The sequence below is a fragment of the Trachurus trachurus genome, assembly GCF_905171665.1.
Source record: "Trachurus trachurus genome assembly, chromosome: 12".
NCBI lineage: Eukaryota > Metazoa > Chordata > Actinopteri > Carangiformes > Carangidae > Trachurus > Trachurus trachurus.
The window spans coordinates 5,604,897-5,632,463 of NC_139908.1; the positions used below are offsets into that span (position 1 = coordinate 5,604,897).

At 40.5% G+C, this 27,567-nt stretch overlaps 1 protein-coding gene across 1 annotated transcript in view; it reads left to right on the plus strand.

Annotated features, from left to right (window-relative positions):
- Nucleotides 1-528: 528 nt before the first annotated feature.
- Nucleotides 529-27,567, plus strand: part of pitpnm2 (phosphatidylinositol transfer protein, membrane-associated 2) — a gene marked incomplete at both ends in the record, with an annotated part of 37,274 nt that continues 10,235 nt past the window's right edge. Inside the window, 16 exons of the mRNA XM_083983179.1 lie at nt 529-606; nt 9,069-9,283; nt 9,889-10,007; nt 11,078-11,311; nt 15,152-15,529; nt 17,121-17,216; nt 17,888-17,992; nt 18,164-18,228; nt 18,881-18,971; nt 20,087-20,240; nt 21,449-21,638; nt 22,583-22,702; nt 23,744-23,958; nt 24,782-24,957; nt 26,913-27,083; nt 27,187-27,330. Of these exons, the coding sequence (XP_083839305.1) occupies nt 529-606; nt 9,069-9,283; nt 9,889-10,007; nt 11,078-11,311; nt 15,152-15,529; nt 17,121-17,216; nt 17,888-17,992; nt 18,164-18,228; nt 18,881-18,971; nt 20,087-20,240; nt 21,449-21,638; nt 22,583-22,702; nt 23,744-23,958; nt 24,782-24,957; nt 26,913-27,083; nt 27,187-27,330 (2,551 nt within the window). The remainder of the gene's footprint in view (nt 607-9,068; nt 9,284-9,888; nt 10,008-11,077; nt 11,312-15,151; nt 15,530-17,120; nt 17,217-17,887; nt 17,993-18,163; nt 18,229-18,880; nt 18,972-20,086; nt 20,241-21,448; nt 21,639-22,582; nt 22,703-23,743; nt 23,959-24,781; nt 24,958-26,912; nt 27,084-27,186; nt 27,331-27,567) is intronic.

The following is a 27,567-nucleotide window of genomic DNA, read 5'->3' on the forward strand; positions in this document are numbered from 1 at the left end:
GGAGCTTTGTTTCACCACGAGTCCTTGGTGTGTGTGTGTGTGTGTGCATGTGTGTGTGTGAGGATTTAGGTTGCGGGGGGATTTCTGGGATGTTGCTAGGTCAGTGGATTACCTTGTAATAGATCTGCAGGAGGGCTGGCTGGAGGTCACACACAGGATGTGTTGGATTGTGTTCGGGTGGGTGGGTGGGTCAGCGGCGGCGGCGGCGGTGGGAGGGGTTTAATCCTGATTGCTCCTCCCCCTCCACCTCCCCCCTCCTCTTCCTCCTCCCCCCTCCACCTCCTCCTCAGATCCACACGTTCCTCTGAAACTCTGCTTTTCTTTTCTTCTTCCTCTTCTTCAGGTTTGACCGACGATGAGTCCCGTCCTCCTCGCTGCTGCGTGAAGATGCTGCTCGGGTAGCGAAGCCGACCGAGAGAGAGAGGAGCGTCTCTTACCCTCTTACACTCCTCACACACACTCCTCACACACACACACACACTCCACACACACACACAGAGTTGGAGTTGGCTCCATTCAAACAGAACCATGCTGATCAAGGAGTATCGTATCCCCATGCCGATGAGCGTGGAGGAGTACCGCATCGCTCAGCTCTACATGATCCAGGTGAGTGTGTGTGTGTGTGTGTGTGTGTGTGTGTGTGTGTGTGTGTGTGTGTGTGTGTGTGTGTGTGTGTGTGTGTGTGTGTGTGTGTGTGTGTGTGTGTGTGTGTGTGTGTGTGTGTGTGTGTGTGTGTGTGTGTGTTTTAATTAACAGCTTCATTAACAAACATCACAGTGTCACAGTGAAGACCAGACTGTAATAGAGACAGGACAGCAAAGTTACAATGATATTTATGTTCAGTTTTATCCTAAAGTTTAGTCTCTAAACATTGATTTTGTAGGAATCAAAGGTGAATTGATCATTTTAATGTCATAATAACTTTGTGTCACCTCATAAACAGGTTGTTTCAGTGTATTATTGTGAATTTAGACAAATTAAATCAGCTGTAAATGAAGATTTAAAGGTAGAGAATGTAAACAATGGCTCTGAAACGACCAAACAACAAACATCAGAGCAGTGAATCAAAAATATCAACAATAATTGATAATGATAATGATAATAAACTTCACTTCACTTCACTCGTTCATGTAGACAGATAGAAGGACTTTTTTTCATGTTTATAACAACTGAACATTCACTATGTGTTTATTGTGCAGCTTCGACTTGTAGGAGCGTTTATTTTTATTGCAAATTCATAAATGAACACATTGATAATATTCACTTCCAGCTACATTATATGATGTTATAAACTGTTTATTTAATGTTTAGAAAGAGAAATGTCACCAAACAGACTTTACTCCCTCAGACTGACGAGGAAACAGAGTGAGACAACAACAAATAATAATAGTAGATAAGAAACTTCATTTATAAAGCACCGTTCAAAGCAGGAAAGTGTTTCAGGGTCAGAAAATCAAAATGCAGAAAACTTTAAACAGATAAAACCAACAAGAATAAGCTTTAAAAGTGTTTTAAGTTCATAAATATCAGTGAGTTTAAGCTGCAGAGGAGCGTTTACGTTATATAATGATATAGATATTAATGAAAATGTGAGAGATTCTGCAGTCTGACTGATCAGATAATAATTATATTAATAACACGTGTAAATGTCGACTGGATGTGTTATTTATTACAACAGGCTGGTTTATTAGTGTCATTACAGGGGATTTATTTCTTTATTTTAATTCTAATTCAGGAGGAATAATGAGTCTAAAGGTCTGAAGGTTTGTTTCTGCTCGTTTAGTGTTTTGTCTTCGACCTCATTCAATGTTAACGAGCAAAAACACGTCCGATAACGATCAGTATGAGCAGTGTGTTAGTGTGTGTGTATTAGTGTGTGTCAGTGTGTGTGTGTATTAGTGTGTGTGAGCAGGAGGTCAAGGTGTCATGGTGTCACCGCTGTAGCTGGTGAAGAACACGGTTTCAGGGTCGTGGGGTCGGTTGTTGTTGTGCCGACCAGATGGTTCTTCCATCTGCCTGTGGAGTGTGTGCATGTGTGTGTGTGTATATGTGTGTATATGTGTGTGTGTGTTTCCTTCTTATAATATTCTGCAAACACACACACACATATGCACATATATACGCACACACATATAGGAAAAACAGGGCTGGTTTAGTTTATGACACATGTAAACAGTGACTCAGTGACAGATAAACATGGAGCTGCACCGACTGACGACCAGTTATCGACAGTATAAAGAAGAAAATAACTGAATATTAATGAGTCTTAGAGGTTTAAATGTGTCGTGAGTTTGATTTTGCACAAATATTAAACTTAATTTATCCGTTAAAATCGTTGTTTTATATGTTTTTTATATAGGACAAGTCGATTTAGCAGGAGGAACCTCAAACATCCTGATATTTAACACACACACCCTTCCTCCTCCTCCTCCTCCTCCTCCTCCTCTAGCTCGGCGTCACAAGCTGAGAGCCGGGTTGCCGCGGTAACCGGTGACATCAGCCGCAGCATGGCAGGGGCTGCCATCATTTGTTTGTGATATGGATGAGAGAAGGAAGGAGGAAGAAAAGGGAGGAGGCAGACACGATGGTTTTTAGTCGACACCTCACAGCTGCAGTCGGAGATGAGATGAAATGAAATGAAATGAAACGCTGCCATGTTGGTTTTGGAGTTAAAAAAAAAGAAATTCCATTATTATTGTATCCTATTTGTTGTGTATTGATTTAGTGAACAACTTTGTTGCTCTGTTGTTACCTCATCAACATAAACACAACGCCACGACGCCCTGCTTCCTCAAAATAGCTCCAAATGTGGATTAATCCGCTGCTGAAAATAGTCCCAAACACATGTAACTCTTACCTGTTACTCCACCTGAGAGAGGAACGTTTAGTAAAAACTACAAAAACAAGATGTTTAAAATATTTAAAGCTCCATATTTCCTTCTTCTCCTGTGTTTTATTTTGAAATGAATTAAAAAGACGTAGTTTTCCATCTCCCTTCACCTCAGCTTCTCTCTGGAGCTCTAGTAACAACAGGTCGGTGTCAGCCAATCAGAAGAGAGGAGGCTCTGAAGCTCTCTTCTGATTGGCTGACTGTTTTCTAATGTGATTCAATAAAAAAACAAAGCAGATTTCAGAATAAAACACTCAGAGAAACCCCAGGCCCAGGTGGTGAGGGGGCGGGGCTTTGTTGTGACATCACAAAGTGACAGGAAGTCCTGACGGCTGGTTCTGAGGCTCAGTTTCTGAATACAGGCTGTGTGCATTTCTCTGTGGACTGAGGCTTTGATACTTTCACAGTATTAATATAGAACCTAGAGCTGCTTTATAATCACACTACACATGGACATCTACCTTTATACTGTATGGAGCTTTAATACAAACATCTACCTTTATACTGTATGGAGCTTTAATACAAACATCTACCTTTATACTGTATGGAGCTTTAACACAAACATCTACCTTTATACTGTATGGAGCTTTAATACAAACATCTACCTTTATACTGTATGGAGCTTTAACACAAACATCTACCTTTATATTGTATGGAGCTTTAGCACAAACATCTACCTTTATATTGTATGGAGCTTTAACACTAACATCTACCTTTATATTGAATGGAGCTTTAACACAAACATCTACCTTTATACTGTATGGAGCTTTTACACAAACATCTACCTTTATACTGTATGGAGCTTTAACACAAACATCTACCTTTATACTGTATGGAGCTTTAACACAAACATCTACCTTTATATTGTATGGAGCTTTAGCACAAACATCTACCTTTATACTGTATGGAGCTTTAACACAAACATCTACCTTTATATTGTATGGAGCTTTTACACAAACATCTACCTTTATACTGTATGGAGCTTTAACACAAACATCTACCTTTATACTGTATGGAGCTTTAACACAAACATCTACCTTTATATTGTATGGAGCTTTAGCACAAACATCTACCTTTATACTGTATGGAGCTTTAACACAAACATCTACCTTTATATTGTATGGAGCTTTAGCACAAACATCTACCTTTATACTGTATGGAGCTTTAACACAAACATCTACCTTTATTTTGAAGGAGCTTTAATATTTAAATAGTTTCCACTTCTTTTTGAGCTTTAATTGAATTTAAAAGTTGTGACAGTTTGAAACACGAGGCGTCGTCTGCAGCTTCTGATAACGTTTGATGCATGAGCTTCCTCTGCTGCTCCGGCAGGAACGTGCACGTATAGACTATGTGTGTGGACCTGATGATGATGATGATGAAGAGGAGGAGGTGGAGGGGAGAAGAGGAGGGAGGAGGAGTGGGGGAGTCGTGCGCCACCGGTTTATGCTAACCTTGTGGTGTCACATAAATTATTCAGGGCCGACTCAGCCCGGCAGAAACGAGACCCTCGGCAAAGCCAGACCCATTTAAATTCAACAGACGCGGTCGACTCGACCCGGCATCAGTCCTGCGATCGGACATGGGCCTCTGTTTGCTTTCACTTCTCCTCTTCCTCTTCCTCCTCATCTCTCTCTCTCTTTCTCTTCCTCCTCTGTCTTTTTTTGCCAGATTTATCCAAAGATCCCTAAAATGTTTCCTAACTCTTTTTTTTCTCCAATTCAGATTTTTGTTTTGTCTTTGTTTCAAACAGGACGAGTTCCTCTGACTCATCCTCCCTCTATGTGTGTGTGTGTGTGTTTGGTTGTCACACACACACACACAACTTTGTTCACATCCAAGGACATAAGTGTGTGTGTGTGTGTGTGTAGTCCTGGATACGACCAGTGTTGTTGTGTAGACTCAGCTACTTTGAAAGTGAGAAGTTGAGCTGCACTTTGAAACGTCGTTTAAAGGAGAATTCCAGTCATTTTTGACCCCTAAATCGTTTTCCTGATGGTCACCCAGTGTTGGGGGGAGCAAAAAACACGACTAAAATTGATGCAGGCAAACCAGAGTTACACCATGGTGAGACGGTGCTAGGGATAGCGACAACGCTAAAGTATGAGGGCAATTCTTTCAACCACAACAAACACTCAGAAAACAATTAAATATCTATGGTGCATGACTGGAATCCTTAGAGACACCACTGAACTCATATAGTGTACAGTATAAACAGTATAAACTTTGTGTTTTTGCATGTAGTCACTCACCTCAGATAGCCGAACTCTGAAACGTCCTGGAAAGACATTACTATCTGATCGCAGAGCGCCTGCTCTCCCCGCCACAGAAACAAACACTTTTTCCTTGTTGTGATGATTTCTTTACAAAAATAAACGGTCTGAGATATTATGGACATTACCACTGCTCTGTTCCACTGTTTATTTTTGTGAAGAAATCATCACAACAAGGAAAAAGTGCAAAAAAACAAAGTTTATAGGCTACTGTTTATACTGTACACTATATGAGTTCAGTGGTGTCTCGTAAGGATTTAAGTCAAGTACCATAGATATTTGATTGTTTTTTGAGTGTTTGTTGTGGTTGAAAGAATTGCCCCCATAGTTTAGCGTTGTCACTATCCCTAGCGCCGGGTAGCCATGGTGTAACTCCAGTTTGCCTGCATCAATTTTAGTCGCGTTTTTTGCTCCCCCCAACACTGGGTGACCATCAGGACAACGATTTAGGGGTCAAAAATGACCAGAATACTCCTTTAATGGAGAAAAAAATAAAGAAAAAAGTTAATTTTAAATATAAATCAACATCTGATCGATGATGATGATGCAGCATGTGTACAGTGGCTCAGAGGGGCCACACTCAGAGATTTAATTATCACATTCGTTTCCACTTGTGTTGCACAGACAGATGTTTCTGAGTGAAGCTGTGGAGGAAGTGAACGTTACGTCACCGTGAAAGCGATGCGTTCACTGACCCTGCTGACTGCAGGACTGGTCCTGGTTCTGGTTCTGGTTCTGGTTCTGGTTCTCTTGCTCTTCACAGGATCTCCGGCGGCTCCTTAACTCCTCCTCGTCTAAATCACATTACCTGCTCGATTGCAGCGGTTTCCCAGCTGTTTGCCTCCTCTGACCTTCGTGGCTGATAAACCTCCCTACAGAGGGAGAGAGGAGAGCGGCTCCGTGTTCAATCTGAGCTTCTGCTTCTTGACCCCGAGCTCCTCCACTCGAGCTGTTAATAATGATCGCCGTCGTTTGTATTCACGCGGCGCCGTCCCCTCGACCCGTCGCTACTGCTGCTGCTGCACGAGTTACAATGGGAGGAATGAAACAGCTTTTCAATCACGGCCCAGAGTACAGTAACTACACACACACACAGACACACACACACACACTCTGAGGTTTTATTAATTTATTAAAATCTCAGGCGACGACGGCTGAGTTATATTTGTCAGTGTGATGATGACGATGACGATGTTGGACCAACTGAGGCCTGAAACATGTTCAAGACGGTCGTGACTAATAGAAGCAGCTGCTCCATCAGCTGTGTGTGTGTGTGTGGAGAAAGCTGGGGGCCACACATGTTAAAGGGATAGTTCAACATTTTCATGAATCAGCCCATTGCCATAATCCCTATAGTCATAGCAGTAGGTTCGTTGCCTTTAATTGTCAGTGCAAGCTATTTTTAGAACGGCGGAGCAGAGCCGTGAGCTGCTCAGAGCTACGCTACGGAGGCTCATGGGATTTCTTGGTTTCCCTCATCAAACTCATCAAATACACTGTTGTTTTAGAGGTAAATACAGAGAATGCTTGCTGAAAAACTGTCCCTGAAGGCAACGCTCATCAGCGGTTTTGCATGAATTTCCCTCTAAAACAACTCTGTCTGGTAACGTTCTGTTATTATCTCATAGCGTGGTGAATGTGCAGGTCACAACTTGTCCACCAGAGCGTTTTGGAGTTGTTGGATTGTGTATTTGATGAGTTTGATGAGGGAAACCAAGAAATCCCATGAGCCTCCGTAGCGTAGCTCTGAGCAGCTCACGGCTCTGCTCCGCTGTTCTAAAAATAGCTTGCACCGACAATTAAAGGTAACGAACCTACTGCTATGACTATAGGGATTATGGCAATGGGCCAATTTGCCAAAATGTTGAACTATCCCTTTCCTTGGTATCGAGGAGGTCGATGGACATTTTTTTTTGTATTTATTGGGTTAGGGTTTGTCTTTATTTTTCTGGTGCCTTCTCAATATTCTCTACTGGAGCAGCTGGGACTCGGTTGTCTCCACCTCGTGTGTGTGGATTTGTGTCAAAGCTGCTTCCAATAATGACAATCAATAATTTACAAGTGAAACATAGTGAAAATGCTCTGTGTTTTCGTTTCATTTTGAAGCTGTTACATGTTTTCCTACATTATATACAAGTATTTAATAAGATTTATTTAATTTGTTTTAGTTTAAAGTCACAAATATACAGATATTTGTTTGTTTGTGTGTGTGTAGATGTGTGTGTGTGTGTGTATGTAGATGTGCGGTCCTGAAGGAGCTGGATATATAAACTGAGACGGCGACAGTCTAAAAGCAGAAGCCTCTTAAGGAGATGTAGTGTGTTTATAAACTGATGCTGTAATCCCACACTCCCTCTGTGGACCAATAGGCTTAATACACTGCAGCTCCGTCTTACAGGGACCTGGGGGGAGGAGGAGAGGGGGGGGCCGAACCATCTGCTGCCTTTTATCACAGGATGCTGCTGCTGCACGCTGCTGCATGGGCAGAGGAGGAAAAGCATTGATTTTCAGCTCCTGTGTGCAGCCGGGCCTGACGCACCTGAACCTGAATAACTGCATAACAGACGAAGCTTGTGTGACGGAGGAGAAACAGAGCAGAGAAGGTTTTTAATTAGAAGAAGCTGCAGGAAATAAAGTCTGAGTGAAACAACAACTCACTCACCCCAGAGAAAAGTTCAAGACGCTTTAACTTGGTTTTACTCATGAAATCAGATGTTTTTTTTTTCTCTCCCTCCAGTCGGGTTTAAAAATCAAAGTTTACACCTGGAAACACAGACTCTTGTTTGATGTTTGCAAGAAAATCTCAGATGGTTAAAAAGAAAAATGTAGGATGCAATTCTTACATTTGTTCAGATACGTCCATATAAAACATCCAGGTCGCATCAACTTCCTGCTTTAACTTGATGAATCAGTGTGTTTACAATGTGGAGAGAAGATCTTCAGACAGATGTTACAGAACAGGAAGCATCGTCAAAAGTCATCTATTATTAACAGATATAGAAATGGATCCAATATATTAAAGGGATAGTTCACTCATAATTCAAGTTGCACTCATTATCTACTCACCCTCATGTGGACTAAGGGCTGGGAGAAGTTTCAGAGTCCTCCGTGGCTTCTCTGAGTTACAGCGGGGCTCCGTGCAGCACTGCATGTCCATATAACGGTTGCAAATGGATACCACTTTTCTTCGTAACAAAAAGACACACCAAAAACATCCAAATACCTCCATGCTGCTCGTATGTAGTGTCTGTCTTGTATTGAAGCCCCGAAATGCGAAATTGTTCCGAAAAAAATTAAATAAGTCTATATTTCAAGCTTGTTTGTAGCGGAAGCTCCTCTTTGGACGGACCAGGGAGAGGATGGGTGAACTATCCCTTTAAGATAAAACTTGATAAATACAATCAGTGCACTTTTATTCTGCATGTGGGAAAGAAATAATGAACTTTTTTCCATCTGCAATCTCACTAAAAAAATGATCAGTTGTCTCTCACAGATGTGTTTTTTTCCAGCTGTTTCCCAAAAAGCTTTGTCCATAAGAACTCATGAAAGTTGATGTTTGGTTCATCTCTGACTTTAACAAGAGAAAAGAAACGTCTTGTTTATGGATCAGTAAACTTCTTTCGTACATAACGATTAAACAAAACAAGCAACAAAAAAAAGAAGAAGTCATATTTGTCCTAAAATATGGGACTAATTCCTCAAAATGTTGTCATCAGCATCTGCAGACCTTGTTTCCAAGGAGACAAGACTGTACCTGTTGTTTTTCTGTATTTATTTAATTTCATTTATTTATTAACAGACATATAAACACACACAAACACAGTGTTATATCGTTTTGTGCACCAGCTGTTTGTCTCTAATAAGAGATGATAATAGGTCTTCTTTCTTCTCCTTCTGCGCTGTAGAAAAAGAGCCGTGAGGAGAGCTGCGGCGAGGGCAGCGGCGTGGAGATCCTGGAGAACAAGCCGTACGAGGACGGGCCGGGCGGCTCGGGTCAGTACACGCACAAAGTCTACCACATCGGGAAACACATCCCGTCCTGGTTCTGTGCCATCCTGCCCCAGGCCGCGCTGCGCGTGGAGGAGGAGTCCTGGAACGCCTACCCCTACACCCGCACCAGGTCAGACCGACACCGCCACATGATGTTTTTTTGATTTTGATTTGATTGAAGTTTATTTCGAATATATATATATAAAAAAAAGACAATAAGACAAAACATCTTAAAGCAGAAGTAAGCGATCCGGTGGTTTTGGCTAACTTCCTGTCAGCAGATGGAGTTAGCAGTCCCCGCCCTCATCCCTACGTCACCACATTCACGCGCATCCCATGGCTGCACACACAGAGAGGACCGCCCCTTTATGCCGTTCTCTCTCCTCATTGGATAAAGGCTGTAGGATACAAGGAAAGTTTTCTCCTCGGCTTACAGCAGAGCAGAGTGACTGACAGACCCGTGTTTCAGACCAAACACTATATAAGTGATTGCTGTCGGAAGATATAACTATTTAAGACTTATATTAACACAAACATTCCACTTACTTCTGCTTTAACATGAGATATAGAAATTCCTATTCAAAAAGGAGTGAGAAGAAGTAAAACTTATAGACTCCCACCCCCCCTCCTTAAATGATGAATGCTACCTAAACCTGTGTGTGACAGTGGAAATCAGTCAGTCAAATATATTAGATTAGATTATTGGTTTGATATTTTGATCTGACGGGTCCTCAGGTACACCTGTCCCTTCGTGGAGAAGTTCTCCATCGACATCGAGACGTATTACAAACCAGACACAGGAAACCAGGAAGTCTTCAACCTGTCGTCTGCTGAGAAGAGGCAGAGGACCGTGGGTGAGGAGCAACACACACACACACACACACACACGCACGCACACACACACACACACACACACACACACACACACACACACACACACACACACACACACACACACACACACACACACACACACACACACACACACACACACACACACACACACACTTATACAGTTTACACTCTGGTCCAGACGTCATGTTTTTATTGGACCATATTTTTTAATGCATTTGAGGGTTTCACTTTAGGTTCACGTCGTAGAGTAAACCAGAACCAGACAAGACACAGGAATAGACAAGGAATTAATACAGAGCAAAGAATAAGGAGGAGGGAAAGTTAAATAACTTAAAGTAAAAATAATACGACAGTGATATAAATAAAGTAAATAATAAAAATAAAAATGTAAACAAAGAGACCTGTACAAGAATGTACAGTATGTCATGTAAAGGGACACAGGGGAATTAAAGCAGCGTCTTTGTCGTTTTATTTCACTTTATGGTTAATTTTGAATTCAAATTGAACTGTAATTCATTTTATATAATGCCAATTAAATATTTTAATTATTGACAGCTCTAATTGAAATATATGAATATAAAGAACGACCAAAACGAGTGTTTGTGCTCGAATGAATTTCACATGGTAACTTGTCAGAATGACACAAAAACCAACATCAAAGATGAAATATGTGCAACTAATCACACATTTTATCTATATTTATTTATTTTTATCCGTCCTTTATATTATCTCTGATGTGCATTAGGCTACATTTTATTTTTCTATTCAGGAGCTTTGTAACTAAAGAGTTTCCCTCCTAATTCTGACTCCTGATCATCATGATTGAACATTTTGATCGATTGACAGTCGACTACCTTCAGATTTATCCTGTGTCTTATTGATCGATTGGTAATTGATGGGTTTTGAAGTTTTCAAAAGGGAAACAGAGACGCTGTGAAACAAACTGAGAGAGAGTGAGTGGAGCCTCTGAATACTAAAACACTGAAACAGTGAAATCCAGCGGGTACAGGAGAGATCTGTCGTTCCCTCCAGGGAGTTGTTACATAAACGTTATATTTTTATTTCCCAGACCCCATCGACATCGTGAAGGACTACATCGCCCCTCACGAGTACCTGGTGGAGGAAGACCCCAAGCTGTACCAGTCGGTGAAGACGAGGCGCGGGCCGCTGTGCGAGGACTGGATCGAGGAGATCAACCAGAACCCCGGCCAGAACCCGGTCATGTGCGCCTACAAGCTCTGCAAGGTGGAGTTCAGATACTGGGGCATGCAGTCCAAGATCGAGCGCTTCATCCACGACGTAGGTGAGTTCGGTCCAGACGGTGTCGACCGGTGGTTCCCAACCTTTTTCTGCTTGCGACCCCATTTTGACGTTACAAATTTCTGGCGACCCCAGAAACACGTCAAGATGCGCCAGCTCAGATATTTGTATATGCTGCATTTTATTTGAACTCAATTTATATCCAAGAAAGTGAAAGTATAGAATACCGTTGTTAAAGATTGTGTGTGGTGTTTTTAATCCTAATTTAAAAAAGAATAATAATTTAAAGCAGAAGTAAGCGGAATGTTTGTGTTAATATAAGTCTTAAATAGTTATATCTTCCAACAGCAATCACTTATATAGAGTGTTTGGTCTGAAACACGGGTCTGTCAGTCACTCTGCTCTGCTGTAAGCCAAGGAGAAAACTTTCCTTGTATACTTCCTTGTATCCTACAACCTTTATCCAATGAGGAGAGAGAACGGCATAAAGGGGCAGTCCTCTCTGTGTGTGCAGCCAAGGGATGCGCGTGAATGTGGTGACGTAGGGACGAGGGCGGGGACTCCATCTGCTGACAAAAAGTTAGCCAAAACGACCGGATCGCTTACTTCTGCTTTAACTAAAGAGGAACTATCCGAGTCCGGTCTCTCCTCCTCTGTGTCTCTAACCCTCCTCTCCTCCATGTGCATTTGTGTCCAACAACGAAGCCGGTGAGAAATCAATCCATGGGGGCAGTGGATAACGTTATTTATCATCTACCATGTTACCATGTGTATATTTGTGTAGTCTTATCTGTCATAAATAAGAGATTACTGATTTTACAAAGGTTGGTTTTCAGACGCTAGGTGGAAGGCAGAGAGCCAAGTCATTGATTTAACCAGCACTAGGACTCTGGAGCTGGTTAATTAAGGGACACATGGAGCAGAGTTAAGGTGGAAATCCTGCATAGTGACTTAAAAAAAAAAAATTTTTATCAGTAATTTTTTTTAACAATTACTAGATATGCCAGGCGACCCCACGAAGTTGGCGACCCCAAGGTTAAAAAACTCTGGTGTAGACTCTCAGAACTGGATCTCCTGGTCCTGGTCCTGGTCCTGGTTCTGGTTCTGGTTCTGGAGCCGTTTCCACCTCTTTTATATTTAATTTCCTTCCCTGTGAGTGGATCTTATTTTTAACGACTTCCTCTGTTTGCTCATTTGGGTTTTTATTGCCAGGTTGGATGTTTTATTCATGACCTGCTGCTTGGAGGGGTTTTTTGTTTTGTGTGTGTGTGTGTGTGTGTGTGTGTGTGTGTGTGTGTGTGTGTGTGTGTGTGTGTGTGTGTGTGTGTGTGTGTGTGTGTGTGTGTGTGTGTGTGTGTGTGTGTGTGTGTGTGTGTGTGTGTGTGTGTGTTGTGTAACCAGCTGCTGCTGCTGCTGCTGCGGCTGTTTGTGTTCAGTTCATCAAAAAGGAAGGAAGAAGTCGTTGATTAAAATTAAATCTCCTGTGTGACGTGACTCAGGCTGGTTCAGATCACACGAGGACGTGAGGCGAGCTGTGATGTCAGAGCTGTGATGTCAGAGCTGTATGATGTTTTTTGTCAGTAAAAAAGATTAAAACATATATTTTTTAATCTCTAAAATCCAGTTTTTCTGTTGGCTGCAGTTGAACCAGTCCCGGTTCGTACTGGGAGTTTTCTGCCCTGGGTTTTGTCTCTCAGGCGACATGAGGGGCGGAGCTTCAGTAGTACTTCCTGTTTTATCTTCTTCTTTACTTTAGTAGCAGAGGAAACACCAGCGCTTTATTTAACAAATGCACAGGAGAAAATGTCGTCCTTGGTGCAGAGAGATTAAAAAACAATGCACGTGTGTAATGTGTCACCACAACAGTCTGCTGTGGCACAAACTGAAACTCGTGCAAATCTTTTCTGAGTAGCTTTAATACGATGAATGTAGGATTTTACTTGCTGTTGCTTGCTTATTTTTATATTTATTTATTATTATTATCATATTTATTATGATCTTTACAAAGATATACAGATACTAAAAAAAAAACAAGTCCTGAGAGGAAGATAACAAACCTGTATTAGATATAAATGCACAGGTTCATTATGAACATCATTTATCAACAGACAGTGTCTTTTACTTTTCTTATTAAATCTCAAATTTACACGTTCAAGGTGGATACAAACCTTCAATTATAGATGTGTCAGTTTCGTCCCTGTTGCTTCTTTTTGATTGAAGTATAATTTTACCGACACAAATTTTTCCACTTGGTGCATCATCTTATCTCAACATTTCAATCCTGTTTGTTTTGTTGTTGCTGTCTTCATCATTCTTTTGTTATAGATTAAAAAAAGAAAAGAAAAGTTAATTAAGCGTATTGCAGCTTTTAATGTCTCAAATCTTTCTACTTGTTTACGTCTCTTTGAATCCTGTTTGTTTTGTTGCTCCTTATCGTCCCTTTTGTTATAGATAAAGTTGGTTTAAAACATTAAAACCTTTTTTCCTGAATCTTCTACACTTCAGTCGATGAAGTTTCCGTCACATCTTCACACTGAGGTCGATGAAAAGTTGTGGGATTTGACACCTGCAGCCTGACAGACAGTACTCAGGGCTACAGAGCGAAACGTTCTGTCTTTGTATCCACCTTTTTCAAAAACGTAAGCCGGTTTTACTCTTCCGGTGGAATTTTATGTTTACATTTCCATGGTTTCGGTAGTCGCGGTAAATGCATGGATTTTTTTATTTTTTTTTTCAATGAAAATCTGTAAAACGCATGGATCATCACACCAGCTTTTAACAACAGATATGACACAAATTGACATCCGTGTTAAAAAGCCAGCGTTAATAATAGATCCATGCGTTTACCGCAACTATGACAACAACTGAAAACCATGGAAACGTAAACGTACAATTCCACTGGAAATGCAAAACCGGCTTCCGGTTTTGAGATACATAGATTTCATTTCATTTATTTAGATCTCCATTAGCTTTGGCAAAAGCCATCACTATTCTTCCTGGAGTCTACCTTCACAGATGAACTATCCATTGCAGTCGATAAAAATACAAAACCACATCACACCATAAACACAATAACAACATCCATAACCACAACAACTCACAACGATCACAACATATACATATCACTGGACCTTATTCATTTCCACAGTGTAGCCATTACCATAGTTGTGAAATAATCAGATGTTCAAAAACATAAGTTCCTCATAATGACATTAACTTACAGAAACAGTACCCAATTCACAAGCAGACTTAAGATATTTCAAGTAAATCAGACAAACACTAATTGATTGGACCAAATAGCTTCAGCTAGATAGACAGCTGTTTGACTAATACATGTTCTTTCAATAGATCTTTAAATCTGTATTTGTTATGTTCTTGGATAATATGTCCTGGCAGAGCATTCCATATCACCATGGCCCTATACATTACCGTACTTTTCATCTTGTTTGTTTTTACTTTGGGTAAGGTGAATTTACCCTCCGTAGCATGTCTTGTTTTGTAACAATGTTCATCCGAACTGAAAGACAAACATTTGTATAGAACCCTTGGCAATTTCGTCACAGACAGTCTTCTAATAACAGCTGCTACCGAGGCAGTAAATCTGTTCTTAACATTCAACCATGCAAGACAGTTATGCATTTTATGATGACGTTCGGAAACTTGTGGATATAATACGCAACAGTTGAATTTCATCAATACAAACAAGACATAAAAGCTGTAAAGTCTTTGTATTATCTCAGTTTCCATCAATAGATCAATAAGAGTTTGTGTTTAAAATACAGAAACACTTTTATCTCTGTCCTGAGTCCAGGTGTCTGTTAGTAACTCCTCCCCCTCCTCCTCTTCCTCCTCCTCCTCCTCCTCCTCCTCCTCGTCCCTCCAGGTCTCCGTAAGGTGATGGTCAGAGCCCACCGGCAGGCGTGGTGCTGGCAGGACGAGTGGTACGGCCTGACCATCGAGGACATCCGGCAGCTGGAGTTGGAGACTCAGCTGGCTCTGGCCAAGAAGATGGCCCAGTACAGCCTCAGCGAGGAGGGGGGGGGCACCGAGACCAACGGCTCCTCCGTCAGCCAGGACCAGGAGGCCGGCGCCGAGACGGTGGGGGGGTCGAACGCCGAGGCCGAAGCTGGAGGAGGAGGAGGAGGGGGAGGAGGAGGAGGAGGAGGAGGGAAACTGGGAGACTCACTGGAGACACGAGGAGAACTCACCAAGCAGTGGTCAACGTCCTCCAGGTCGTCCAACAGGTCGTCCAAGAGAGGGGGTGAGGAGGACCACTTCCTGTTTTACTCTCTTCGTTTACAGCAGCGTCCCCCCCCCCAAAAAATATGTTAATGAGTTCATAGAGAGACGATTAACAACAACAGAAACAACACTGCTGATGATCAGGAAGCTGTCAGTCCACACATCACCACTGATTAGAGCTCTGTAGTCATTATATTACATGTTTATTATTGTTTTTTAATCACCATCAGTTCCCTTTGATATTAAAGCTCCATACAGTATAAAGGTAGATGTTTGTATTAAAGCTCCTTCAAAATAAAGGTAGATGTTTGTGTTAAAGCTCCATACAGAATAAAGGTAGATGTTTGTGTTAAAGCTCCATACAGTATTCACCACTTTCCGTAGAACGCCGCTGGGCGTCGCCATGACACTCAATTCACCGACAAGTCGGTTTCGCACTTCTGTCTCACTTCAAGCAGAATGGAGCTAGCCTAGCAGTCTGTCTTAGAAGTGTTTTTATTATTATTACAAGTTCATAGAATGTCCTCCGGGACGACATGTGCTGTTGTTGGATGCACAAACAACTCAAGGAAAGTTAAAGATTTTATGAATGGAGCCTGTAACGACCATAAAGCCAATCGCAAGAGTTGTGGATGTCCGGTTGCTACGTTAGCCGCTAGCTGTTGCTACGTAAACAACCGACTTCCGGGGTGGTGTGACGCAATGGATCATGGGAAAATAAAGTGGTGAATAAAGGTAGATGTTTGTGTTAAAGCTCCATACGGTATAAAGGTAGATGTTTGTGTTAAAGCTCCATACAGTATAAAGGTAGATGTTTGTGTTAAAGCTCCATACAGTATAAAGGTAGATGTTTGTGTTAAAGCTCCATACAGTATAAAGGTAGATGTTTGTATTAAAGCTCCATACAGTATAAAGGTAGATGTTTGTGTTAAAGCTCCATACAGTATAAAGGTAGATGTTTGTGTTAAAGCTCCATACGGTATAAAGGTAGATGTTTGTATTAAAGCTCCATACAGTATAAAGGTAGATGTTTGTGTTAAAGCTCCATACAGTATAAAGGTAGATGTTTGTATTAAAGCTCCATACAGTATAAAGGTAGATGTCCATGTGTAGTGTGATTATAAAGCAGCTCTAGGTTCTATATTAATACTGTGAAAGTATCAAAGCCTCAGTCCACAGAGAAATGCACACAGCCTGTATTCAGAAACTGAGCCTTTAAAAACCAGACGTCAGGACTTCCTGTCACTTTGTGATGTCACAAAAACAGTAGTCACATCAAGCCCCGCCCCCTCACCACCTGGACCCAAACATCCATCATTCAACACTTTACAGAATTTGGTTTCTCTGAGTGTTTTATTCTCAAATCTGCTCTTTTATTATTGGATCACTCAAAAACTAGTCAGCCAATCAGAAGAAAGGATCAGAGCCTCCTCCTCTCTTCTGATTGGCTGACACCGACCTGTTGTTTCTAGAGCTCCAGAGAGAAGCTGAAACTGGAATACTCTTTCCTCATGGATCAACATTTCAAAATAAAACACAGTGAAAAATATAAAACTCTGGAACTTTAATGTTAAAAGAATCTCTCCACTTCTGTTGTTGTGTGTTTGCAGGCAGCCCGTCTCATCAGAGCATCTCAGAGTGGAGGATGCAGAGCATCGCCCGCGACTCAGAGGACAGTACAGACGATGAGTTCTTTGACGCTCACGGTAAATTTTAAATCACCTATTTGTACATAATAAACTTATAGCACATTAGAAACAGAAGGTTTTACTTTGTATTTCACCAAGCTGCCTGGAGGATGGTTTATTTACAAAGCAGATTCAGTTATTTACATTTGAAATACTTAGATTTAGCTTGTTACCTGGAGAAAACAAGCTGTAACTACTATTCATTTTATCTTTATTTTCTTTTTTATATATTAATTTATCATATTCATCTATTTTCTTGTTGACATTTGATAGATGACACGTTTTATATTGTGATAGTGTCTTGTAACCCTGTGTGGGACGAACTGGAGACAAAAATATCAATTCACTTGACAAAGCATTTTTAAAATAGTGCAAAAGTAAAAAAAAAAAAAAAAAAAAGAGGTGTTTAAGATTCGAATTTAAAGGTTAAAAATCTGCTGCTTTAAAAATGCAGCGTATCATTTTGCAGCTCAATCTAAAAGATTAAATAGTACGGTAGTTGTTTTCCATTGTTTTGATTTCCCGCTCTCACCTGTATCCGTAGCAACAGGCCACGCCCCCGCCCACTCAGAGGAGTGTCAGGTTTCTTAAAGGGACAGTCGTCTTTTATTCAATCAGGCCTTTTTGTCACATTGAAGGTTTCTCTCCCTCTCTGTGTGTGTTTGTGTGTGTTGTTGTTGATGCTGCAGAGGACTTCTCTGACAACGAGGAGATGTTTGCGAAGGAGATCACCAAGTGGAGCTCCAACGACCTGATGGACAAGATAGAAACGATGGAGGCGGACGAAGCTCAAGGTGAAAACACATCAGATCCTTCAATATGTGATTTGTGACATATATTCTAACAGAAAATACCAATAAACAGATTTTTAAGAAAGAAAAACAAAACACATGTTAAAATCTAGATGAATGAATGAATAAATGAATGAATAAATGAATGAATGAACGCTGTTGTTGTTTCCACAGAGACGATGTACCAGGAGTCGGGCGGGGATTTCGCTGTGATGAGTAACGAGGAGACGCAGATGGAGGTATAGAGTTTCTCCTCTGTTTTCTCATTTCATTGGCAGACGCCTTTAATTAAAAACCTCATAGATACAAAAGAAAAACAAAGGGAAATAAAGGGGCCGTCGCTAAATTAGCTTTCAATCATCCTGCTAGTCGCTCTTAAAACGACTTCACTCCAGCAGAGGTAGAAGTGAGGTGCGATTTATAAACAGGATTAATAAGCTCAACTATAATGTGTTTAATGTGTTTATTTTTATATTTGATAAATGATGGATCCAGTTTTTATAAATCAGTGACAAAGTGCTTCATTAGATTATTTATAAACAGTTTTTTGACAATTTTTTGACAATTAAAGTGTCAAAAAATGGTGAAAAATAAGAATTTCAATCAGAGAAAAGCAGCAAATGTGTAAATGTTTCTGTGTTTCTATCTGATCAACTTGTTGTTGATTGATTGGTTTTCTGTTGGCTGTCTAGTAAACCTAGTTCTAGTGTTTCCCTGCTCGTTCTCCCTCTGTGCTCTTCTTCTTCTTCCTCCTCCTCTCGTATTCACTCGCTCCTTCGTCTTCGTTAACCTCTCCTCCTCTCCTCCTCTCCTCCTCTCCTCTGTCCCGTCTCCTCCTCGTCCTCCTCGTCATTGTCATGGTCGTCGTCGTCGTCATCGTCTCACCTGCAGGACTGTTCGTCTCAGCAGTGTCTCCAGCCGTCCAAGACTCACGTCCTCGTCCTCGTCCTGCACGGAGGAAACATCCTGGACACCGGCTCAGGTACACAAAGAAATATGGAAAATTAGAAACTCTTCACGGCTACAAATAACTGATATTTACTTCATTTTCAGTTGTGTAGCTCATAAATAATCGCGTTAAATGAATCAATATGTTGATAGGCTATATTATAAACAGTGAGTTCAAAAGTCTGAGACCAAGTTCATTAATTAAATATGTAGTTAATGTATTGTTAACATATATAATCACAATACTTTAAACCATACACTGCAAAAACTCAAAATCTTTCCAAGAATATTTGTCTTATTTCTTGTCAAAATGTAATTTCTAGTCAAAACTAATCTTTTTCCATTTAAAACGAGACTCATCACCGTTTTTAGATAATTTTCACTTGTTTCAAACAAATTTTTACTTAAAATAAGTAGAAAAATCTGCCAGTGGAAGCAAGTTTTTCGTGCTTGTAATAAGAAAGAAAAACTTGCTCCACTATCAGATTTTTCTACTTATTTCAAGTGAAAATATGCTTGAAAGAAGTTTAAAAAGTGTCTAAAAACAAGCTGCTTTTTAATGTGATGAGTCTTATTTTAAGTATAATGAGATTTGTTTTGACTAGAAATAAGACAAATATTCTTGGTAAGATTTTACATTTTGAGTTTTTGCAGTGTATAAAAAAACATAGATCTCTTCTATATTTATGCTTAATAGTGTGTAGTTATTATAAAGTATAAATACATTGGAATTTATTGTCAGTTTTCATTTTCATATATATTTTAAATACATTATGTGAAATCAATTTGGTCAAATTTGTATATTTATTTCATTATGTAGATCGATGTTTTTAAATGTATACACCCAATTTTTTTTTTTATAATAGCGTGCAAACTAAAACTCTGATATTTGTGGGGGAGATATTTGGTGTTTTTTTATTATAAATGGATCAAATGAAAACTTGATTCCTAGAAATAGAAGGATTATTTCTCTATTGATCACTAAATTGTAAAAACATAAAGCGTTCAGGAACAAAACTGAGGATTTTTGAAAGATAAATAACAGGATAGAAAAAGAAAAACAAATTTTTTTCTTGTTGCAGAGCCGTGAACTCTTTAAATGAACCTGTGTCACAAAGATTTATGTTGTAACTATTGATCTGTGAGCAGGTGAGCAGAACAACAAGCAGGGAGACGTGAACACGCTGAGCGGCGCCTTTGAGACCGTGATGAGGGTTCACTACCCCACGGCGCTGGGGCGCATCGCCATCCGCATGGTCCCGTGTCCGGCCGTGTGCGTGGACGCCTTCTCCCTCGTGTCCAAGTGAGTGTGTCCACTTCACCATTTTCATTTATTTCATTGATTAGTTTATTTCATAGGGACAGTGAGTGCACCACTAATCAACAGAGTTAAAAGAAAAAACTGTAAGTGGGCCAGAGTTAGCCAGCAAGGCTAGTTTTCAACCTAAAAGCCAAAGAAAAAGGGGTAACAATTAAGTACTTTCAAAATACAACTTACATAACAATCTACCTAGTAAAAGCTCATAATAACAAGTAAAACACGTAAGAAGTCTGACATACAGCATAACAAAAGCTCATGGCATGCAGACATAACACGCAGACAGGGAGAAGAAAGAGCGAGAGAAAGCAAGAGAAGAAAGTACAGCTAGAAACACATGCAAGTAGCACACAGAGCTAAAACATTAGCACAGACAATATCAGACATTACAAGGCAGGACATGAAATGGCAGGCATTAGGCAAGAAGAGGAGGAGGAGCAGTATTGTGCAGTATTTTAAAGACCAGGCAGAGATTTGCATACTTTATTAAAGCAGAAGTAAGCAGAATGTTTGTGTTAATATAAGTCTTAAATAGTTATATCTTCCGACAGCAATCACTTATATAGAGTGTTTGGTCCGAAACACGGGTCTGTCAGTCACTCTGCTCTGCTGTAAGCAAGAGAAAACTTCTTGTATACTTCCTTGTATCCTACAACCTTTATCCAATGAGGAGAGAGAACGGCTTGAAGGGCTGTGTGTGCAGCCAAGGGATGCGCGTGAATGTGGTGATGTAGGGACGAGGACCAATAGATCCATGACGAGGGCGGGGACTGCTAACTCCATCGGCTGACAAGAAGTTAGCCAAAACCACCGGATCGCTTACTACTGCTTTAAATTATCCCAACTCAGAAGATCATGCTTTTTTAAAAGGGTTCAAAGGTCACACACAGGTGATGTCATCAGTCAGGTGATGATGTCAGAGCGATGACCTCGTCCTCTCTCCTCTCCTCTCCTCTCTCCTCTCTCCTCTCCTCTCCTCTCTCCTCTCTCCTCTCTCCTCTCCTCTCTCCTCTCTCCTCTCTCCTCTCTCCTCTCCTCTCCTCTCTCCTCTCTCCTCTCTCCTCTCCTCTCTCCTCTCTCCTCTCTCCTCTCTCCTCTCCTCTCCTCTCTCCTCTCTCCTCTCCTCTCTCCTCTCCTCTCCTCTCTCCTCTCCTCTCTCCTCTCCTCTCTCCTCTCTCCTCTCCTCTCCGCAGCCTGAGCCCCTACAGCTACGACGAGAGCTGCCTGTCCAGCAGCCAGGACCACATCCCTCTGGCCGCGCTGCCGCTGCTCGCCACCTCGGCGCCGCAGTACCAGGACGCCGTGGCGACCGTCATCCTGCGAGCCAATCAGGTGTACAACGACTTCATCAGGTCGTTAGAGGGAGCGACCTTTAACGGACAGGTGAGTGTGTCTGTGTGTGACAACTGTTGTGACACCTTTTTTTTTTTTCTTTCTCTATTTATTTATTTAAGGAGGACAATGCACATTAATGGACATAATAAAATGTAAAAGTGCCAGTGTTATTAGCCAACGGCTAGTTTCCAACTGTAGTCCTCCTGGCAACGTGTTAAAATAATAATAAAATAAACACAAGGACATAACAACAGAATTCATAAAACAGGAAGAACACACATGTATCCAACAGAAACCAACAGACAAAAAAAACTACAAAGAGAGACAATTAACATGACGCTACTATGACAAAAGAAAAAACAAAAAGAGACTGTTTATGGATAGATAAGATGGATGAAGATGCAACAATGCAAGACCAGGACAGGGTTTCTTGATTTTTTTTTTTCATTTCTCCTTTATTTATTCAGGGAAGGTCAATTGAGAGCGAGCTCTCTTTTTCAATGACGCCCTGATTACAAAAACACAATTATACAGTATACAAGGTCATGATTCACGATTACATACAGGTTGTAAAACATTCGATAATAAGTTTTTAAAACTATCTAAGGAAATAAGATGATCCAGTTTCAGACAGTTTTGTAGGTTATTCCACTTTTGGGGTGCATAAAACTGAAAGGCCCCAATTCTCTCCTGATACTGGGAATTTGTAAAACCAAGGTGTCCTGTGAACGAGTGTGTAGGTTACAGATTCTAAGTGAGATTAAGCTAGTAAGATAAACAGGTAAAATTTCAAGTAAAGCTTTGTAAATAAAAACCATGCAATGTTGTTCCATCCTTACACTTAAGGATGGAGTTGTGCTAGGATGGATTGAGAACACAACGAAACCAAAATATAGTGTAGTGTGATAAAGTGCTACAGTGCGCAATAAAAAACTGTCAGGGATGGATGGATGAAATGGGGCCTCCATTATGTGTGTGTGTGTGTGTTGCAGGTGTGTGTCATCGGGGACTGTGTCGGGGGGATCTTGGGCTTCGACGCTCTGTGCAGCAGCTCGGTGACGGTGTCGGAGAGTCAGAACAGCAGCAGACGAGGCAGTGCCATCAGCGTGCAGGTACCAGACCAACAACAACAACAACAACAACTACTACTACTCAAATAAAACGCCACTGTTTAGGTTTAACATAATGTAAATAGAACATTTGCCTGCCAATATTAATTAGCAGCAAAAACATATCAGCACACATGACATATATATTAATAATCAATAAATTATAATCTGAACATTCACAACAACACACACACACACACACACACACACACACACACACACACACACACACACACACACACACACACACACACACACACACACACAGATGCAGTATATAATTACATATACGTATGTCATTATCAATATCAAAAGTGATGTAAAGATATAAGTTTTATAGCCTAACATACGTATATGAAATACCACTGGTCAAATGTGTATTTTATTTGGTGCAGTTACATCATATTTATTAAATTGATATATTATGCAAATTGATAAAAACAGCATCAATATGTATAAATTTGATTTGCTTATATATTGTATTATTATTATACTGTACTTTATGATCAATTCATCCATTGTTAAATATTATATAACTGTGTGTATAAATTACAGATAAATTAGTCTCCGTGTAGGAAGAATAGCTTCAATCAATGACGAATTAATTTGTACACAAAGATCTTATTAGTATCTAATGCTTTATGGTGTGTAGAAATGATAAATATGTCAATTTTGGAATTTCTTTTGAATAAAATTGTTCATTTTCATTCTCACTTTAATATATATTTTGATATTTGACATTTTAGGTCCTGTTTTTTTTCACTGTTGTAAATTTTATTGTTAAATCCAATTTTCCATGATAGTTTTGATGGATATAAAAGCTGCAGTATCACAGCGGAACAATGAGTAAATGTTGGTTCATGCTAAAACTGTAGTTAAATATCTGTAAAGTCAGTGTAGTTGAGAAGTTGTTGCTTTATTTCATATTGAATCAACAAAGTGAACCTGAAGGTGGCGCTACAGGAAACATCAGATATTAAACCTCAGAGCCATGTAACTGTTGTTTCCATGACAACCACCCAACCCCCCCCCCCCCGTCTCCAGGACGCGGACCTCCTCTCTCCGGGCATCGTCATAAACAGTGTCTCTCCGTCGTCGTCGCCGACCCTGGAGGGGAGCCGTCACCTCAGCCGCAGCAACATCGACATCCCCCGCTGCTCCGGCCCCGACGACCCCAAGAAGCCGTTGCCGCGGAAACGCAGCGACTCGTCCACGTACGAGCTGGACACCATCAAACACCACCAGGCCTTCCTGTCCAGGTGAGACACCACGACGCTGCGGTGTTAGGGCCACGTTGAGAAACAAATGTTTTCACAGATTTCATAATTCATAATCATAAAAGTCATAATTTTACGAGAATAAAGTCAGAATTTTACAAGAAAAAGTCAGAATTTTACATAAATTAAGTCAAATTTTTACAAGAATAAAGTCATAATTTTACAAGAAAAATGCACAATTTTACAAGAATTAAGTCATAATCTTACAAGAATTAAGTCATCATTTTACAAAAAAATCTTGAATTTACAATTAAAAAGTCATAATTTTACAAAGGAAAGTCACAATTTTACATGAATGAGTCATCACTTTCCAAGAATAAAGTAATAATTTTACAAAAAATCGTCATAATTTTACAAGAATAACAAGAATAAAGTCATAGTTTTATGAGAATAAAGTCACAATTTTACGAGAATAAAGTCATCATTTTATCCCCTACAAAAAAATCATAATTTTTACGAGAATAAAGTGGCAATTTTATCAGAATAAAGTTGTAAATTTACGAGAAAAAAGTCGTAATTGTACCAGGAAGTGGATATGGTAGCTGTTCTGGTTCTTTCTACGGAATAGATGCATTTTCTTGCATATTCTTGCATATATATTATGACTTTATTCTTGTAAAATTACGACTTTATACTCGTAATATCTTGAAGTCTGTGAAAAAATGTTTTCTCAATGTGGCGCTAATACCTCGTCGTAAGACACAGACACAGACGTGGACGCATTTCTTTGATTTCACAGTTTTCAGAAACACGATCTTCACTTCTCGTCACTGTCCTTGTTTTGTTTTGTTGTTTCCCGCTCCAGTCTCCACTCCAGCGTCCTCCACGCCGAGCCCGGGTCTCGGCGCTCCAGCAACAGCACCATGTTGGAAGGAGGCACGTTGGGGAAGTTCGACTTCGAGGTGACGGACTTCTTCCTGTTCGGATCTCCTCTGGGACTGGTGCTCGCGCTCAGGAAGACGGTGGTGCCCTCGCTGGACGGTGAGACACTTCTCCTCCCGTTGCTGTTCGACCTCCTCCTCGTTAAGCCTGAATTAATTGATATTAATTAATAAAGTGTTTACAGTAGGTTTAAAGGTCCAGTATGTAAAATTGATTTTATTTTGTAGTGATTATACACTTACATACAGTATGGAAGCCCATTTCCGCCATTTGATGAAAAAAAATTATGAGATACTAAGTCTTAGCTATCTCATAATTTTGATTTAGTATCTCATAATTTCAACTTAATATCTCATAATTTTGACTTAGCTATCTCATAATTATGACTTAGTATCTCATAATTTCAACTTAATATCTCATAATTTTGACTTAGTATCTCATAAGACTTAGCTATCTCATAATTATGACTTAGTATCTCATAATTATGACTTAGCTATCTCAAAATTTTGACTTAGTATCTCATAATTTCGATTTAGTATCTCAAAATTTTGACTTAGCTATCTCATAATTTTGACTTAGTATCTATCTCATAATTCCAATTTAGTATCTCATAATTTTGACTTAGCTATCTCATAATTATGACTTAGTATCTCATAATTTTGACTTAGCTATCTCATAATTATGACTTAGTAGCTCTTTTTTTTTCCATCAAGTGGCGGAAATGGGCTTCCATACTTATACAAATATATTTATGGGTAGTATATTTCAGATTTACTCACTGGACCTTTAAAAAATGACACTCCATCTTTTGCCACATGAGCAGTGAGTGTTTTCTTGCGGCCTCTGATGTTTCTTCCTCTGTGGGGACACAAACGTCTCCAGCAGGTGTCAGAGGTCAAAGGCTGCAGAAGTTTTGGCTGCAACATGTGAAAAAGAAAAAGAGAAAGAGAAAAAAAAAAAAAATCTCCATGAGAACGAGACGACAGATCTGTGATTAAAGACGTGGCGATCGCTCACGAATCCGACTGAAGCTCAGGTCCTCCGGGAGGTTCACTGACCTGCAGCTGTGTCACTCAGGGGTCAACATCTGGACCGATCTCCAATCAGACTTGATTAGAGTCGGTCACGGAGAGTCGGATGTTTATTTATGGTTTCTTTTATTTTATTTTCCTCACTGGAGACTGTGTTTTATTTTAGAGAGAGAGAGCCAGGCTAACAGTTTCCCTGTGATTCAAGTCTTAATGAGCTAAGCTAAGTTAGCCCCGCCGATCAATCAAAACAGCAATACATTTAAACTTTAATGATGGAGTAGTTTCATATTTTTTAGTTTTTTTGTGTGTTTACTTTCCATACATAATAAACCCCAATTAGTTTTATCTGAATAAACTTTATTGGCATTGTCAGTGATGGACCACACAGGCTTTGTCTGAACTGCAGTTGCCAACTTGCCATGGTTTCACACCGACCTGTATCTTTTTCTGCATGTGGTCGTCTTACTTCTTACTGTGGTTATTCTCACTGTCCTTTCAAAATAAAAGTCCCACAAAAATGCCCCAAAAGAATAACTCAAAAATGATTATTAGTATTAAGTATGTTAAGTATTCTCCAGGATTTTGGTGTTAAAGGAGACATATTATTATGTAAATAAAACCTTTTGAAGGCTCTTTAACATACAGTATATTTGGGTGTTTGTCTTTCCTTCCGGCGGCTAAAATGTGAGTATAGGCCAAAAAAATCTGTAATTTTCAGGCTCCCGAGTTTGAAATCCTAGGTTTCAAATTTGCATAACCCCACCCTTACCTGGGACCAGTAGAAAGGGCGGGGCAGTGGCTCATTGCATTTAAAGGGACAGGCACTGAAACCAGCCGTTCTGAACAGGGCTGTTTTGAGAGGATGAAAAGAGCTGTGATGTTTGATCGTTGGGGTTTTTTGACCGAAGCATGTCACAGGCAGAATTATTTTAATTTGTGAAAAAGGGGAATAACATGTCTCCTTTAATGTTAATTGTAATTGTAGCTCAGTTTTTAATACTTGGCTCCTCCCTCCCCCTCCAGTCTCGGCGCTGCGTCCGGCCTGCCAGCAGGTTTACAACCTCTTCCACCCGGCCGACCCGTCGGCCTCGCGCCTGGAGCCGCTGCTGGACAAGAGGTTCCACCTGCTGCCTCCGTTCAGCGTCCCCCGCTACCAGCGCTTTCCTCTGGGCGACGGACACTCAGCGCTCCTGGGTGAGAAGAGCCCCGTTCCACCCACAATGCATCACTCCTACTACACCTGCACGCTTTTACTTTAAGCTTTGACTTTGTCTCTCGTCGTGTGTCTCTCTCCCAGTTGAGACGGTGCAGAGTAACCCGCAGCTCCTGACCGAGTCCAGCGGCGCGGCGCCTCCTCAGCGCTTCCAGGAAACCAGCGTCACCGAGACGTCCATCCCGGTGCCCGTCCTCAACTGGCCGACGCCGCAGCTGCCCGCAGAGAGTGAGACTGATATTGAGATTTATGGAATAGTTCACCAGAAAATGAAATTCAGTTATTGTTGACTCACCCTCATGCTGATGAATACTCCGGAGTAGTTTTTTATTCCTCAAAGTGCATCTGGAGACCCGGGAGGCCGGTTCGTAGTCCAACGAAAACTTTATATGAGAGTCAATAGCGCCCAACACAAAAAAGTCCATAAAATTACACAAGAACCTTGTAATATTCCTCCACACTGCT